General features: G+C 35.5%; 1 protein-coding gene and 1 long non-coding RNA gene across 2 annotated transcripts in view; one reads left to right on the forward strand and one right to left on the reverse strand.

Annotated features, from left to right (window-relative positions):
- The window catches only part of LOC102962699 (muscular LMNA interacting protein), a 213,548-nt gene that overhangs the window by 142,379 nt on the left and 52,192 nt on the right, over positions 1 to 18,977 (forward strand). The window contains exons 5-7 of the mRNA XM_042987606.1: positions 3,826 to 3,897; positions 18,714 to 18,779; positions 18,863 to 18,946. Of these exons, the coding sequence (XP_042843540.1) occupies positions 3,826 to 3,897; positions 18,714 to 18,779; positions 18,863 to 18,946 (222 nt within the window). The remainder of the gene's footprint in view (positions 1 to 3,825; positions 3,898 to 18,713; positions 18,780 to 18,862; positions 18,947 to 18,977) is intronic.
- Positions 12,895 to 13,826, reverse strand: LOC122238393. The gene is made up of 3 exons (XR_006217308.1): positions 13,780 to 13,826; positions 13,522 to 13,589; positions 12,895 to 13,001 (listed from the first exon to the last, which is right to left on the reverse strand). It is a non-coding gene; the product is annotated as an uncharacterized LOC122238393 (long non-coding RNA).

Raw genomic sequence — 18,977 nt, forward strand, 5'->3', positions numbered from 1 at the left:
CTGGAAGACTTGGAGTGCTAAAGAAAAACTATATTCCAAATTAGAATATTGTTAAGAGAAACCTGAAGAAATATGGTGAACCCAAAAAGTATCTCTAATGGCAACAAGAATGATTTTCAGACTGAAAAGGAAAGACTACATATGTCTTAGGCACACATAAAACCCCACAGATGGGAACTAGAAGGAAATATCTATATGCTCTACGTTCCTATCTCCTGGTTTAGATAAACTGTATCTCAAACAAACCAAATTTCTACTTCTATTGTAAATGATGGGAGATAAGAGATTTGCCAGAAAAAGAAACGAGCCATATGTTCTATTTATCACAAAAAAGAGGAAGGTAAATTCTGAAAATGATTGCCTATATTCTTAGTTTGTGATTGTTTACAGAAGCAGTTATGACTGAAAGTCAGACATTTTTTTCAATCAACAGATGTCTGTTGGATTGCCTTCCAAATTCTAGTTTTTGTGATTTTTTTTTTGCTATATCATGAATAAAGAGAGATATGTGAAGTGTAATGACATCTCCAAACTCAGATTTGTTCTGAGTGCCCAATCTAAAGCATCGTGCATGTTACTTTCTGTGCCATTATTCTATTTTAATTTTCTGTGTTATTACTTATCTCGCTAGGATATTTCTTTTGCTTTCTTGTTTCTTGGCTTATGGTTTGTCTCTTTGGGTGTAAGCTTAGTGTTAAGCTCTAGAGAGCAAAGGCTTTGGATGTTTTGTTCACTGCTGAATCTGTAGTACTTTGAGCAATATAAGTCACAAAGTAGATAATCATTAATATTTTGTTGAATGAATCCATTAGTTGAACTGCCATATCCAAATAGATTTACAGGATAGATTGATGTCCACCAGGTTGGTAGAACCCAGGAGGCAAGAGGTCCTGATCCTTGGTATATGACTTGAATGAATAAAAATGACATGCCTAACAAAATGGTTGATGAAATAATTATAAAAATTCTTATCTTCATAGTTTACAATAACAAACCAAAACTGATCAGATGAAATGGGATAGGGATAATGCCTGAAGTACTATTTTGGGATCTAGAGAAGAATAACATAACTGCAGGATGGAGTTTAATTTCAACAAATGTTAAACAAAAAAGATGAAAGGATTAGGGATTTTAGGTGGTAGCATACTCAGTGTGATCCAACAATATGAAATGACTCCAACTTCACTCTCCTGTATGTATATTCTTCACTTATGACAAAAGCTAGGAGACAGTTCCAGTTACTATCATCTTCATTGTATTAATTGAGTTTATTATCAATAGATGTCACGGAGATGATGATTATATTCTATTTTGTGTTAAAAATACATCTCGCTAAGTGCACACATTTTCAAAACGTAAAGGAATGTTGACAGAAGAAAGTTATGAGGATAGTGAAATCTTCAACTGAGGATCAGTGAGGATGGGTTGGAGGAAACAGCAATACCACTCTTGTGCAGAAGGGAGCTCTTCACATGTGTCATCATTCTAAGGTGGGGAGAAAGGACCAATGGAGTAAGGTAGCAGGAAGTACATCTGGCTCAGTATAAGGGAGAGTTTTGTACTGATTCCAACAATGAGGCCTAAACATGTCTTGGGAGATAGACAAGTGTTCATGTGGTAGCTGAACAGAGGATTGATCAAAGAGATACATGTCTTAGATGAGGGTGTTAAGCCAGATGGCCCTCAAGATCACATCTAATTCTAAGATTCGGTGGCATTATGTGTGTGATAACAATATATCTCTTTGTAAAGGCTTGTCCAACTATATACTTTAGGGCATTTGGGGATAGAAGAACATTGTAAATTATTGTGTGTCCTGCAATGAGAGGCAAGGGCATATGGTAGATAATTGCACAATTGTTGACTAGTGTGTCTGCATCCAAATCCCAGCTATGACTTACTACCTAGTGACCTTAAATAAGTTACTTAACATCTGTGTACTTTAGTTTCCATATATAAACTGGATATAATATAATCTACCTAATAGCTTGGTTGTGATAATTAAAAGAGATAATACACATAAAGCTTTTAGAATGGTACCTGGCTCATAGTGATTATTAGCTATTATTATTATTATTATTACAACTATTATTAGAGTTAAGTATTCATAAAACCATCATGGAGTATTAATGATACAATGTTATGTATTACTTGTCTGCTTAGGTATACTTTGAGAGAAAATGTTATCTTCTAGAGGAAGCAAATATATCTTCTAAAGGAGGCAAAAAGGCCTGAGTTCCATACCTGTTTCTGTTCTTTATGGACTATCTTAGGCAAGTCACTTAGCCACACTATGCCTCCTTTCCCTAATGGTTCTGTAGTTATAGGGCTTCTGTAAAAGTAAATGTAAAATTAATTTGCTTAGTAATAAGTGCCAGCTGTTATTCTGCACAAAGAGATGACATTTCATTTTCAGTTCTTATCCAAAATATGTCCTATGTAGATTATAGCAGTGCAAGGTCAGTATAGAGACCGGGGCTTGAAGGGCCCTGAGACTTTTTTCCTCCAAGTCTGGCATTTTGATTTTTCTCTACTTCACCCTCTTTATAAGGAAAATGAATGTGCCAGCCTCTTACCTTCCTCACACTATTTTAATGGAAGATTACTTCAATTATATCTATAAAACTCACAGGTTTTATTTTATTTGACTATCATGTCTTCTTCTGTAGATTCTGTGGTCTGCTTTCCAGGGGACTAAGACAGCTTAGAGCTGCGTGCCAGTTTCTAGCTGGGTCTGGGCCCTCTGGGGAAGTTGCCTGAGACAGGGGCTTTTGAAGTGATAGGAGCCTTGAACTTAGTTAAGCAGCTTGGGACTCAGAGCAATATCAAAACTGGGCTTTTGATTATGCATAGTATCCTGATGCATACAACTTCCTCATGCTCTACCCTCTCTCTCAAATACTCCCAAACTATATTACTCTGAGTTTTATTAAAACCTCAGGATGTTTTAGCATTTGATTCATTAATATAATTGTATTAGAAAGAGCAGGAGATGATGAAGTTTAAAAAGGTGAATTTATGGGGCACCTGAATGGCTCAGTTGGTTGAGCGTCCAACTTCAGCTCAGGTCATGATCTCACGGTTTGTGGGTTCGAGCCCCGCATTGGGCTCTGTGCTGATGGCTCGAGGCCTGGAGCCTGCTTCAGATTCTGTGTCTCCCTCTCTCTCTGCTCCTTCCCTGCTCACACTGTTTCTCTCTCAAAAATGAAAAAAAGATTAAAAATTTTTTTTAATAAAAAAATAAAAAGGTGAATTTATGATCAGAAGTTTGGCCTTCTAGCTTTTTCATTATGGAATTAAATTGCTGATATTACCTCTATTCACAATATGCTACTTAACAAACACTGATGGTAAATTTTATGTGTTCTGACCCTTGTTTTTATGAATGATGCAAGAGAATGTATCAAGAGTGCAATTAAATTTGTTGGAAGAATGTTTGTTAATTATGGCACTATAAAAAAGAACCAATTTCCTTTGAGGATCAAGGAAAAAAAGCCCACTCACATTTATAGACTATGAGGGGCACACTGCTCATGAGATATTTATATATAACTTTGCAGAAATGGATGTTTTTAAGTTCTGAAACTGTATAGCACATAATTGCCTATAATCCCTAGGCTGATATTTGACTGTGATGTTTCTTTTTTTCTCATTCTAATAAAATATTAACATGGTAAGCTAATTTGTTTTCTGTCAAAAACAAGTTGTAATAACTGTTTTCTTCATTTGATAACCTGTCATTTAACTTGGTAGCACTAGTCTAAAATTATGTTCTATTCTTCCCTCTTTTCATCTCCACTCTTGCTTTCTGGTTACTCATTCTAGCAATACAAGACCAAGTCAAGCTACAAGGCTTTTGCAGCAATCCCTACAAACACATTGCTTTTGGAACAGAAGGTCAGTGTTGGTTCAAAAGCAGAGGGCATTTTATGTTTCTAGTGTCAGTTTTGTTATATGTTCTAAAAACGTCTGTTTTAAAGTTCTGCTTTTACTAAAATTTGCTCTTAGTTTAGGGTGACATGATGAAAGCATCTTGGTGAATAGAATTTGACACATCATTGCTTTATCACCAGCCACTAAATATGAGCCTAGAATTTATCACCAGAGGCTAAATATGAGCCCAGAATTGTCCAGTTCATTGTAAAGCAGTCATGGAAAACCTGATGCAGATTTTGATACATCCCTGTCCTTTGGAATTTTAAGTGATTGTTGTATTCAAGAGCTTCCACCTCTTTTTACATTGATCAAAAGAGTGGAGGTAAAATGGGGTTACATGTGGGCGACTTGGTCAAGACTTGGTCACTAGTAGTGGCTTCCATAGGGTGGAAATGTATTAGCTGAGTATCCAACGTAACGGCTTTGATCCCGGCATGGGCTAAACCTCTTTGTCCATTCTCACCAGCCATTGATCCTCCTTCCATGAACGGGAGGGAGGATTGAGATCACTTCCAGTGACCCAGCTGCTTTCACATGCCTTTAGGGCATTTTTGCTTTGCTATTAAAAGTCATTAATTATAAAATTACAGGCTCCTGCTTCAGTAGGTAAATTAAATTAAAGCCTCTTGTTTAATAAGCACATTACATATGCTCAAATGAAAGCCACATGGAGGATTATATCAGAATGGAAGTGAAATCAATTACCAAGTGTATGAAATTATTCATTCTATGTTATTTTTATGATATTTATTTAAGCAATTTACCTCTCAGTGCATTAAGCCTATTTTCTTCGGCGTAATTATAGTATTTCAAATACTGTTATCATCATTTGTCAAAATGTTGATGTTTGCCAACCAGGTGGTATTTTGACCACTGATTTATGAATATACTTTCTTGTTATGTCAGTATGATCTGGGAAATAAAATCTTTGCGTGATCTCGTCTAAAATGTAGTAACTGTTAGTGGGAGATGCTTTGTAGCATATAGGTGGGCATTGGTGGGCAGCACCTCTGCTGTCATATATCTCTGAGAGCTAATTCCCAATTATCCACATGTGGCCCAGAGTCTATGCTCTATATGTCTGAATGCTTTCAACTAGGGGGTTGAGGAGTTGCTGGGCTGCAGAGAGATCTGCAACGTTTTCTCCAGCTTCTCTTCTGAATCTCTACCTTTCTTAGCTCATGAAAAGATGAGATGGGCCTAAAACACTGACTTTAGGAGGCTCAGGAGGATGCAGGAAGTGATACTTTTGCCAGTTGTCCCTTATCCTATTGTCTTGGGTTGTCACGTTGAGTCATAGCGGCAATATTTTCTCACCGCAGACCCTCTGCCCATTTTAGATGGACAGTTTCTGAAATCTGGTCACAGTGTCTCCCTCCACAGAAATGGGAGAAACTCTCCTCCCAGCAGCTGGCCAGGCAAAGAGAATAGACACCTGTTGGTGTCCCTCCATCATACTTGTCTTACCTACCCTAGCACATTCTCCTGTACCTGTGTGCTACCACTGTATCCATTTTCTGTTTAGAGAAATAACAGTTAATTCTTCTTGGAAGACTTTTGTAAGATAAGGCTGGATATCATTATTGGTTCCAGAATCTCTGTCTACCAGCTCTCTTTTCTTCCAATTAAATGGATTTTAGAGGTTATAACCTATTAGTTGGTCATTAAAAATGAAAAACCATTAGTTTAATTTCCAATTTCATCACAAACCCATTCCATAAATGTGTACTGTGGCATCACTATGTATTGAGCCTGATGCAGTTTCATATAGGAGAGGTTTTGTGTTTTATTTATGTATGTATTTATGTTTAAGGATATTGTCTACATAATTTATTCTTTTTAATGAAACAGAACTGCAATACCATTTTAAAATAGAAGTCTATGTTTCATAATATTTTTCTTCATTTATTTTTAAGTCAAAATTTATTTATTTATTTAATTTTTAAATTTTATAATTTATTGTCAAATTGGCTAATATACAGTGTGTAAAGTGTGCTCCTGGTTTTGGGGGTAGATTCCTGGGGTTCATCACTTACATACAACACCCAGTGCTCATCCTAACAAGTGCCCTCCTCAAGGTCCATCACCTGTTTTCCCCTCTCCCCCACCCTCACTCCCCAAAAGACCTACTTGTTTAGGAAGCATAGTTTTATTTTTTATTTTTTAGCACAACAGAATATAAATGTCATGATGTCTAATTTAAAATAGTGTTTTTCTAGGGAGAATTGAAACACTAGTGTAGAAACACTAGTGTGGGTAATTGTCTTTTGGCTAAGATAAGTTGGTTTTGGACCATAAATTCTTGAATTGTTCAAAGGTCATGAAACTTGGCACATGTCTGTTTTTTCTTTAGAGCCTTTGTATAATTTAATTTATTTATTGTTGGCTTTTCCATGACGTGTGTTCCTTAATGAGGAATTTTAATTTGTAAGAATTTTTAAATAACAAAAGCCTTATCTTTATATTTTATCAGCATTTATTTCCATTTTCACTAATATTTCTTGAATGATATTATGGTGCTCCTTTCATGTTCTGTAGCTTTAAGAAAAAAAAAATCTGGGGGTCACCTGAATGGCTTAGTCGGTTAAGCATCCAGCTTCAGCCTAAGCCGTGATCTCCTTTTGAGTTCCAGCTCCACATCCGGTTCTGTGCTGACCGCTCAGAACCTGGAGCCTGTTTGAGTCTGTGTCTCCCTTTCTCTCTCTGCCCCTCCCCCACTCACACTCTCTCTCAAAAATAGACATTAAAAAAATTAAAAAAAATAATAAATAAATCTGATAATGTAGGTCTTTTTATCCATCTGTTTATGTAATAGAACTCTTTCTATGCCGTTAAAATCAAAAGGACTTATTTCTGAATTGAGTAGGAAAATTAAGACTATACTTAGCAGAAACTCATCTATTTTGGGAAGGATGAACACTTTGGAATATTTTCTGAGATCCCTTTACTATCACACAGAGTACCACAAAAGGAAGGGTGCTGCAGTCCCATTATAGTATTCTGTTAGGATTTATGCGGTGGAATGCCTTAAAGATAGAGCCAATGCATTTAATTTAGTTTAACAATTATTCTCTCCCCTAACCAGATTAAACTCATGGTTGATATTTTATACCACATTTTGTTTCACAGTATATGGTATAATTAATGAGGAATCAGAATCGCTTTGAAAAATAATGCTATCTTTTTAAAACGCAAGGTTTTCTCCACATTGAAGTACAGGCATCCCTTTCAATCAGATATTAAATTCTCATGGAATCACTGGATTGGTTTCAGCTTTAATCACTCCTAGACGAAACCCATAATTTTCAAAAGAGTACATTTTGTTGGCAGCGGACCTGAGGTTTCTGGTATTTCTGTTTTGTAATTTATTGTCTGCATCAAAACTTAAATTTATAGCTTATTCTGTATTCTATCATTTTTCTCCTCATGAACATTTAGGAAGAAAGCATTTTTAGCTTAACTAAGGCTTTATAAGAAGAGATAAATGTAAGACATATTTTAACGTGTTAGCTTCAGAGTCTCTGGCTTCATCTCCTGCCAATAATCATCCTCTCCAAGACTGAGATAAGGATGAAATACAAGTGATTACAAAGCAGGAACAAAGTAATCAGATCAGCTTACATTTGTGACTGTCCATGAACCTTATTATGATATATTCAACAATATAATAGAGGAAACAACATTAAACATTACTATTTCGTCTTGTTATGTGTACTATTGTTCTGTTCAGAGAGTGTCAAAGGTCTTTCTCTTATTGACTAATTTTTCTTCTTCTCATCTGAGCCTGATAGCAATAGGTAAAAAGTTAAAATTAAACTGAAGGACTCATGTTAGTATTCTAATTAATGGCTTTTTATTTTTATTCTGAAAATATATTAAGAAAAGGAAAGATGAATAAAGGAGTATTTCCACAAAATAAAATAGTATGCATCTTTATTGTTTCACAAGTGATTAATATTTTTCCAGGAAAGCACTTTTTTTTTTTTTTTTTTTTTTTTTTTTTTAGAGCAGCTGAAGTTCTCGGTTCCTTTCTGCACAAGTATTCCTCAGGATAAAATCAAGGTTAGAGTTAGGTACAATTTTCCAACAAATAGCATTACTATCTGCCAATTTCAAGACACATTTAATTCATAAGCTGTGTGAGTTTGAAAGAAGAATGATAGGGTAGCTCAATTTTATAAATAGCACATATAAATTGTAGGGTTAATTATTTAAATAAAAGTTAAGGTATAAAAATAATTTTATTTTTCCTGGTAGAAGGAAGTTAAAGAGAGCCATTTTGAAGACGATTGTAAAAACTGTGCTATAAAAATGGAAAGGTAAAGATTTGAGATGTCTTGTCAGTTTTCAAATCAATTTATTCTAAATTGACAACTTAAAATTTTTAAACATGAGTTGGTAAACTTTAATCTGATTAAGCATATGTCTTTGGGTGAGAATATTTTAAGGTCTCTGAATGTCTCAAAAATTTAACAAAATCTGGTTCCTAGCTTAGCATATGGCCTATACTAGAGAGATATCTCTCACTTGATGGAAAAGTGCCCAGGACCCACAACTATTCCAGTTGGTTCTCTTCAGGCAGTTGTATACCATGCACATACCTCTTTTATTTTTTTTTTTATTTTTTTTATTATTTTTTTTTTTTCAACGTTTTTTATTTATTTTTGGGACAGAGAGAGACAGAGCATGAACGGGGGAGGGGCAGAGAGAGAGGGAGACACAGAATCGGAAACAGGCTCCAGGCTCCGAGCCATCAGCCCAGAGCCTGACGCGGGGCTCGAACTCACGGACCGCGAGATCGTGACCTGGCTGAAGTCGGACGCTTAACCGACTGCGCCACCCAGGCGCCCCCACATACCTCTTTTAAAGCACTTGCCAAACCATAATTATGCATGTTGGTGTTTTTTTTTTCCCCCACTACGAACTATTTGAGAAAATATAGTAGTTTTTTGTTAAATGTTCATTGAATGAATTACTTTGGTTTGCAACTGGGTAGGTCTCTAAAATTTCCAATTTTATTTCATAGGATTATAAGGCACATTTTTGCTCAGAGGATTATAAAAATCAAGGAGCTTAGTGTTTGATAACAGACAATGATAATTACAAATCTTTCTTTAGGGTGGAATAAGCTTCATAAATTCTACTTCCATGGAAAAACTATAAAGAACTTTCTTCTATAAGGGAATTGAGTTGATTTTAGATTTGATAACTTTTAACAATTAGAAATACAATCACAATACTTGCCATATTGAATATTCTAGTGAATCTGGCACTCAGCTAAATACTTTACTGTCCTCACAACTCTGTGAAGATTTTGATGTTCAGAGATACCAAGTAAATTCCCCAAAGCAGCAGAGCTCGTAAGTTACTGAATTGGACTTTATGTGATTATCTCCCAGCCTTTCCCTGTTCACCAGGCAACAGTGACAGTGACCAGCTAAAGTGAAATATTGACCAAGAAACGATGATTTTGGATTTCTGTCTACAATACTTTATTTTATTACTTGATAAAATATATTTAAATCCTCATCCAATTAGAAACCAAATCTTCTTTGTTTTTTAATGAGGAACAATTAAAGAGACTTGGAAATTACTTAGCTCTGAGACTTGAGTAAGGGAGGTTTACAAACTAGCTCAATCCCTTGAGTTACTGAAAGAGATGAAGCGCATTCCAGTGAAAGAGGTTTGGGCTGGAAACAGGCACACCTTTCTGATGTCCTTAATTAAATGAAGGAAAAGTATGAATTCTTCTGCCTCTGAGCCTAGATGAATGGGTTTTTAAAAGGCTGTAATGGTTTGCACTAACTCCCTTCCTTCTGTCTGGTAGGAACAGACAGTCAACCCTTCAAAGATTTTGGGATTATAAAAGCCAAGTAGATTTCCTCAATTGTTGAAGCTTTTACACCACTCATGAAAATAATGTAATGATAAATATCTCTATATCTTTAAAGAAGCTGTGCTTTTAAATATAAATAGAAAGCCCTTTCGGCTTTCAGTGTACATTTCCCCTTTTTCTTCAGGTCTGAATGCTATTCAGATCTGAATCTCCAACTATATACTCAAAGTGAGATTTATTTTCCTGAGACTATCTCTAATCCTACAAATGGTTTTGTACTAATGATTGAAAATCAAACAAGGCTTTTGTAGTCTTCAGAGGATTTATTCTACCAAATACATAGCTGGTCAGATTAACAAAGTATAGGAATGCTTAGGTTTAGCATGAATCATTTTGGGGGTGGTTAATTTGATTATGACTAAAACAGAGTCACGAGCCCATGAAATCTTTGAAATCCAAACTAATTAGATAGTTTAGGCATCACAAAAAGTTTATGAGCCCTGTTCGATTATTTTCCCTTTAGAAGTAGTTTACTTTCTAACTTCATTTAGAGTACAACTGATTCATTCTGTCTTCAGATTTTTAGACCTTAATCCTACTTCCAGAGCGGAGGTTAGACTGATTAAATATCTCTGACTTAACAGTGCTTACAGTTCCATCAGAGATCTCCTTTCAGGTGAGAAACACCCATGATAGTTTATTGGCATAAATTCCCACAAGAACTTTGATTTACAGTGCTTGGTCACAGTCCTTGGCTCTTAGTTATAATGTAGTGCTGAGCTCAGAAACTATTTTCTACCAAAAATCTGATTTACTAGCTCTCATTTTGAAAACAGGGCCCCACGGTTGGTTATTCTGCACAAAATATAATGACTTTTAATGACAATATTACTGATAACTTACATTAGTTAAGAATCTTTAAAAATAGAATTCAAAGCATGTGCCATTTATGTCTCATTTGGTTGTAGTCCAATCTGGCAGAAAATATATGTTTTTAATAAAAATATTTTATTGGAGAATGTTCTGACACAACTTTATTCAAATTAATAAATCTAAAAAAAAACCATCAATACACTCCTGCTGGCTAAGGTGTCAAAAAGCAATCTATGGTTACAGTTCTTTTTAATGGAGATTTAATATATTTTTATTAAAATATATTTTGTATTACAGAGAAAAAAACCCTACTCTTTGTGGCTGCTAGAAGGAGTGAATCAAGATGATACATTTGACAAATAACTACTCATCAATTTAAAAAAAATCAATTTTAGTAAACTTTTAAGCTATTTAAACTCAAAATAACCTTTCATCCAAATTTTAATGCAGTCTGAGTATTGCTCTATTTCACAGTTGCAGCATTATTCACCTAATACAGTTATCTTTCTTGATTTTCCAAGGGCTCTGAGTAGTTTTTTCACTTTTTGAGTAAATTTCAATATTTTAAACAGCCTATTGAAAGTTGTGTTTGCCTACTGTAAGTTCTCACAGAGTAACTAAGATGTTAACCTTATTTGATTTTGGCTGGAAAAATACCTGCTCATTACACTAACACGGATCATATGCTCAGATCTTTGATGGTAACAAATTTAACTGAAATGCAGGAAAAAAACTAATGTATTCATTATTTAAAATATTCAAATAGTTTAAGCCATTTCTCTAGAGCATGTTGCTGAGTATTAAAATCGTATTATTTGTATGATTCATTTATTCATTTCATTCCATTCAGTTGTTAGTTTACCCTTTCAATTCATCCTAAAATCTTTATTGATTACATTTCATTGGCTGTAACCTGGGGCTGCAATGATAAATACCATATTTTTCTGACTGTGATGGAGACAAATGGTTGAGCTGGGTATAGATACTGTTGAAAAGTAATTATGCAATTATATGCTTAGAGTATGTCAGAAATGATATGGTGCCTGAGGAGGAAATGACAGACTTTTCCTGGTATGAAGTCCAAAAATACATCATAAGACAATTTGATTAGGATCTTTAGGATGCATACGAGTTTTCTAAGTGAGCTGGGAGTGAAGGAAGGACAATCTAGGTGGAGTTAGTAACATGAAGTTAGAAGGTGACCACAAGGTCAAAGAACTCCAGTGGTTTTTTGTGATTGAAGGACAGCATGCAAGTGAGGAGTAGGTGGAAGGCATGGCTGGAAAGGGGAGGAAGGGCTAGATCAAGCTTCTCTCCTGAGGAGTTTGTTCTTAGTCCTTGCCCTTAATTTCAGACTTTTTTCTTCTCCATAATTATCATTATAATTAGAAGCCATGTGTGACATGAAGTCTAAAATTAAGACCCCATCTTATGTGCCGTCTTGACATATAGTGAAAGAGGGGCCTCAAGTAGCCTAATTGCAAGTTCCCCTCCCACTTTCCACCCACAGATAAGGTCCCCTAACCCTCCTTATCAAGCTGACCAGGTGAAGTTCCTGCTGATTCAGACAAGCCAGTCACAGCCTTCTGCAAACCAGGGGACATGTATGTCACCCTCTGATACTACAAAGCCTGCTTCTCCCTAGTTATATACTTTGTTCCTGAGCACAACCCTCATGTGGCTGAGCGTGCTGTGCAGCATTCCCTTCCCCTGGGCTGTGAGTACATGTGACTAATAAACTGTTGTTGATTCCATCTGCCCAGTGGTAGAGGTCAGGTATTTGGCCATCCCTATAACAGTAATGTTGGGACCCTTCCTCCTTACTTACTGACAGGGTAAATAGATGATTGTAACGCTGTGTCAGGGAAAAATTAAACTATCTGAACACCAGCTAGGAGTTATCTTTACAAAATTTTCTGTTCCTGCTCATTGCTCATGACTAGTAAGTTTAGGGGACAAAGGAGGAAAGCGAAATAGAAATTCTTATAAGAAAGAGGCAATCTCACATGTTTCTATTAAGTTATCATAGACAATGTTTTATATTTTGTTATTTAATGCAGAATAGTAAATTTTGCAAAGAAAAGTTCCAGACAATATTTTGCTTTGTGAGTTATTGAAATAAGAAGATGATAAATTCTTATTTTTAGAAGTAACTTTTCTGAATTCTTAGGAGGTATATCCTAGGCCAAAAAGACAACTAGCATGTGGACATGGTTCTTGTTGGTGAAGATTAATAGTTCTGGGTCTGTTATATCACTGGCTCTGTTAGAAGAGGAAAAATTGATTCTGCTGAGCTTTAGATTCCATGGTTCCACAGCTGATGTGACACTTTCTGGTCAGGAAATGGATATATCGACTGATAATGAAAAAGTGAGGAACAGAAGTAAATCTAAAGAAGAGGACAGGGCAGCCTATAATTTTCAGTTGAATACAACAGTTTTATGTGGTTCATCCCAAATATAACGCTGAATTCACAAAAAGTAGGGGAAATCCTCATGGGTCGAATACCAAAAGCAAGCTGAAATTCAGAATGTTTGGTTATTCTGCCAGTATCATGCTCACTAACTGTGGGGATTGGGTTTTACTATGAACTCAGTGAAGGGAGAGAAAGATTTGGAGCTGAGTGATATGAGGACTGGAATTGCCTCCTTTTCATAAAGCCAGGATCTTTGAAGGGTTACCCTCTAAATTACAAGATGGATAAGAAGAAAATTGCAAAGGGAAATGACAAGCAAATATTCTTATATCAATCTGGACTCAGTGTAGGAAAAAGGAATCTTTAACCCCAAGCCTACCCCGAAGTGGGTTTGAGATTTGAATTTACATAATCTCTGCTAATAAGGAAGATTTGTGCCGAAAAATTAAAATTAGTTTACCTCATGATGCTTATAGAAATTGAAGAGTAGCTTGAATTGGACCAACTCTTGTGGATAACAATGATAAACTGTGGGCAAAATACAAAAAATAAAATTGTTTAAAAGTACTGGACCAAGTGATCAGTAGAAACTGCAGTAGAGTCCATGCTTGTAAAGACATAATGGAATTGAATGCTTTTTGAGATTTTATGAGTTTTGCACCTAAGGGAAGCTCTACCATGGAGCAACTAAAACTCAGCAAGAAACCAGCAGACTTACCGAATGAGGAATCAGAGAAGACAACATAAGGTTACACAGGAGCTAAAAAGTGAGGGGAGAAGCCAGGAAAAGAATGAGTCACAGAAAAGAAGCCCCGTATGTTGCATATAAACTCTGCCCATACCCGTGGATGACCACTGAGTTACACATGTGCCCATTAAGCCCAGCTAAGTCGAGGTAAGGATAAATTACCTGAATGGAGATTCTAGCTGCTGCCCACCAGCAGGAAGACAGAATTTGGAGCCAAATTAACCATCTGCTAAAACTAAGCAACAGTGACAAAAAGATTCTTCAGGGGACCATAATAGAATTTGGAGTCTTTATAACATGTCATTCAAGATAGCCAGGCTACAAACATTTCTAATCTCTGGACATACAAAGGAACAGGATAATGTAAACTATACTCACAGAGAAAGTATAAGTCACAAAGATTGACCCAAAGATGTTCCAGGTGTTGCAGTTAGCTAGCAAAGATTTTAAAGCTATTCTCAAGGGTATAAAGGAAAATATGTTAATAATGAATTATATAGGACTTTCCAAAACTAGAAACTATAAAATATACTCAAATGGAAATTCTAGGATTGAAAGATGAAATATTGATGAGGCAACTGGGTGGCTCAGTTGTTTAAACGTCCAGCTAGCTCTTGATTTCGGTTCAGGTCACAATCTCACAGTTCGTGAGTTCAAGCCCTGAGTCGGGTTCTGCACTGGCAGTGTGGAGCCTGATTGAGATTCTCTCTCTCTCTCTGTCTGTCTGTCTCTCTCTCTGCTCCTCTCCTGCTTGCTCTCTCTCTCTCTCAAAATAAATAAATAAACAGAAAAAAAGAAAAAAAGAAAAAGGAAATATTGGAAATAGAAAATTCCCTGGATTGGTTTAAGATAAAACTGGAGAAGCAGATGTGTTGGTGAACCTGAAGATGAATTGCTAGAAATGATCTGATCTGAATAAAAAGGGAACACAATTAAGTAAATGAAAAGAGTTCCAATGACCTGTAGGATGGTATCAAAATGTAATTAGAGTCTCAGAGGGAGATGAGAGAGAGAATGGAGCAGAGAAAATATTTGAATAACTCATAATCAAAATCTCTCCAAATTTAGTAAAAGATATAAACGTATACTTTTAAGAAGCTCAGATAGTCTCCAAAGTGTTTAATTCAAAGAAAACCATGACTGAGCATATCACAATTCAACTTCTACAAATTAAATATAAAGAGGAGATCTTGGAAGCAATTAGGGGAAAATAATGCATTACATACAGAGGAAGAACAATACGATGATGGCTAATTTCTCCTAAGAAACAGTGGAGGCCAGAAGACAACAGAATGACACCTTTAAATGCTGAGAGAGAAGAAGAAAACTAAATTGTGTAGCCAGGGAAAATTCCTTCAAGAATGAAGACAAAATGAAGACATTTTCAACTAAAAGAAAACTAAAAAAATTTATTAATAAATTTTATAAATTAAATAAATTTTATAAGTAAAATTTATTAATCATACAGATTTGTATGACAAAGTATGCTGAAGGAAGTTTGCCAAGCTGAAGACAAATAATGTTGAGTAGAAACTCAGAACTGCAGGAAGGAATGCAGAGCATGGAAAATAATAAATATGTGGGTAACCACAATTTTCAAAAATTCCTTTGAAATACCTATAACTGTTTAAAGCAAAAATTTTAACATGATGATATGTTTGTAGCATAATTAAATGTATTTAAGGCAACTGGAACATAAAAACCAGGGTAGGGGGTGAAGACTACACGTATTCTTGTATAGTACGTGAATTAAATTTAGATTTTGTATTGCTTGGTTTAGACCTTAGGACAAATGGAAAACTTTCCAAGACTAATTTGTAAAAACCAGCCTATAATATTTGTATTAGTTTTAATGTAAGCCATACTCACTGCCACAGTGGACAGACCCTGATATTTCAGTGGCTTAGCACAATCATTGCTTATTTCCTTCCCACGTCACAGTTTGGTAGAGTTCATTTTGGCTCTCTCACATAAGCCTCAGTAATTGAGTGATTCGGGGATGTAACCTGCTTCCATCTTGCATCTTAGTTATCTGAAGGTGAAAAGAGAGAAGCCATATCTGTTTCTAGCCGCCTTGTGCCAGAGGTAAGTAGGTAGATGCAACCTTAACAGAGGTTGTATATGACTTCTACTCACATTTATTTAGCAAGGATTAGTTACAAGCTCATACCTAAACTCTTGAGACCAAGGAAATGTATTTCTGTGTTCGAAAAAAATCAAAGTACTTGGTGAACACCTAACAGTGTCTGCCACAATGTCCAAGTTGGTGGAGGGAAAAATGAGTAAGTAAAAACCTCAAAAATTTAATCAGTTAAAACATTCAAAAATTGAATAAAAATGAAATAGAAAAAGTGAAACAAAAATAAAACAGATATGTTGGAAACATTTAAATGTGTAAATAATTGTAATAAAAGAAACGTTAACCTCTTTAATTAAAAAACAATGGAGATGAGACTGAATCAAAAAATGAATTCTAGACATCTGCTTTTTATAAACCACTGATTTTTAATGTTCGAATGCAGGATGTTGAAAATAAAGAGGCAAAAACTGATAAACTAGTAAAATGCTAATTAAAGCATTTGGTTGTATCAGGCAAAATAGATATTAAGACATCAAGCATTACTGGGGAGACAGAGGGTCACTTCGTAATGGTAAATATTTAATTCATGACGGAAGAATACTTCTAATTATGAATGTAGCTAATAAAATGGCTTCAAACTATGTTGAGCAAAAATTGCTGGTATCACAGGGAGAAATTAACGGACCCATTATAATTCCCTGAGATTTGATGATGACACTTTCGATTACTGATAGAATAAGTATGTAGAAAGCCCAGTAAAACTAGAGATAATTTGAACAAAACAACGAATAATTTTGATCACACACACACGCACAGAATCCCACAGACAACCTCTAGAAAATAGATATTTTCTTAAATATAAATGAAATATTTACAAACACTATGTCTTATGCCATAAATCCCAAACTTCACAGCAACTTACTATTATGAACAAATTCCTTGGCCATAACATAACTAAGTTAGTAGGGAATTCTGAAATTGGAAAAAATCCTCATATTTTTAAAAATTAAAAGGGAAAACTACTTTTAAATAACCCATGAATCTAAGAAATCTTAACAGTAATATTTAAAGATGTATTGAGAATGAATGGCAATGATCACACTACATATTTTAACTTGTGATATGAAGCAAAAGGAATACAATGAGGAAAATCAGGATAAACCCAAAAATGATAGAAGGAAGGAAACAGTAAAGATGTGAACAGATATTACTGAAATGGGATATGAGTATGCCAAAGAAAATCAAAGCTAAAATTTAGTCTAAGAGAGTAAGAACTGATCATTCTCTGGAGAAATTGATTTTTTTTTAAAGTAGGTAGATGCAAATAAATATGAGAAATGATAAAGGTGTGGTGCCAAGATGGTGACCTCGGAGACTTCTGAACTTCCCTCCTCCCACAGACACACCCAATATACAGCTATACATGGAGCACTTTCTCTGAGAGAAGTCCAGAGATTCTGTGAGTGACTCCAACACACTGGATGAATGACACTATCAAAACAGGTAAAAATAAAGAAAGAAAGAAAGAAGGCTGAAACACACTCTCCTTAAAAACTCTAATCCTGGCATAGCTTCATGCAATTGGGAGAGAACCCCCACCTCCCCACTGTGGCATGAAGTGTTTAGAACACATATCTAACACCCTACTTTTAAGACTCTCGCCCAAGGGAGTGAGTGACTTATTAGATTAGGAAGGAGTTTCTGAAAGGAAACACCAACCACAAAGGAAAATGATGAAAACTTGACCACACTGCAATGAAAACTTACATGTGTTGACAAAAGACATCATGACAATCATGAAAAGGGGAGCCAAGACTTTGAAGATGTTTACATGACATCTAATTGACAAATATTTTGCATGCAGATTATATCACATTTTCCAACAAATGAATAAAAATCAGACCACCCAACAGAACAATGAGCAAATATACAAAAGAAAACATGAATAACCAGTAAATATATACTGGCCTCTAATATTTTGTAATGCTTTACTTCTCATTCTCAATGGAGTAGGTACACTATACAGAGGGCCATCTTATTTTCTCCATTTATATATCTGAAGTACATCACAATAAATAAAAAAGTGTGTTTCAAAAGAGGTTTGAGTGTCATTTGAGTCCAAATCTGGTAAATAAGGTAACCAAGACTTTTTGGATATAAATGATTAAAAATGAGGCAGGTTTGGGGCATCTGGGTGACTCAGTCGGTTGAGCATCCAACTTCAGCTCAGGTCATGATCTCACAGTTTGTGAGATCAAGTCCCGCGTCGGGCTCTGTGCTGACACCTCAGAGCCTGGAGCCTCCTTTGGATCCTGTGTCTCCCTCTCTCTCTGCCCCTCCCCTGCTCATGCTCTGTCTTCCTCTCAAAAATAAACATTTAAAATTTTTTAGAAATGAGGCAGGTTTTTTTTTTTCTTGTGTATGCATGTTTTTTGTAAACTGGCTCTGAAGCATTTCCTCAGACAGTTTTTATAATATAATAAGAAATGGCTACATCATTGTTTCTGTGTGTGGCTTCCCAAGGTGACTTCTTTGAAGGGGACAAGGCTCATTTGGATATACAAGATGTCCAAGTTCAAGTTTGTATGTTTAAAGTCTCAGCCACCTTTCTTTATTTCAGAAACTTATATTGGAGATATTAATTACGTTGGAGAAACTAGACAAATATGGAAAATGCTTCCATGCCAAATATCAAATGATTCAAACATATTTTTTTTTCTTTTTTGAGATGTTGAGAACTACAGGGCTTTCTTTGAAGATACTTTTCTACTACTTCTGTATTTGACTAAAAGCCTCACATGAGAACTATTTCATTTATCACTAGGCACTCGATGAGCCAGCCAAGACTGAAAGTGTCTTCAAGGACAACACATTAGACCCGCCTCTGGAGGTAATGACTTCAGACTACCCATGCTTTTGAAACAAAGATCCCGAAACTCATTGCTAACTCAGTACTGGTTTCAATTCTTCCAGTTTTGTTTCCCTGCACAGCTCAGACAGCAAACTGAAGAGCTCTGTGCTACCATTGATAAGGTCTTACAGGATTCCTTGTCTATGGTAATGCCTTAGACTAGAATGTGCAATTCAA

This window comes from Panthera tigris, chromosome B2, assembly GCF_018350195.1.
Source record: "Panthera tigris isolate Pti1 chromosome B2, P.tigris_Pti1_mat1.1, whole genome shotgun sequence".
NCBI classification, from domain to species: domain Eukaryota; kingdom Metazoa; phylum Chordata; class Mammalia; order Carnivora; family Felidae; genus Panthera; species Panthera tigris.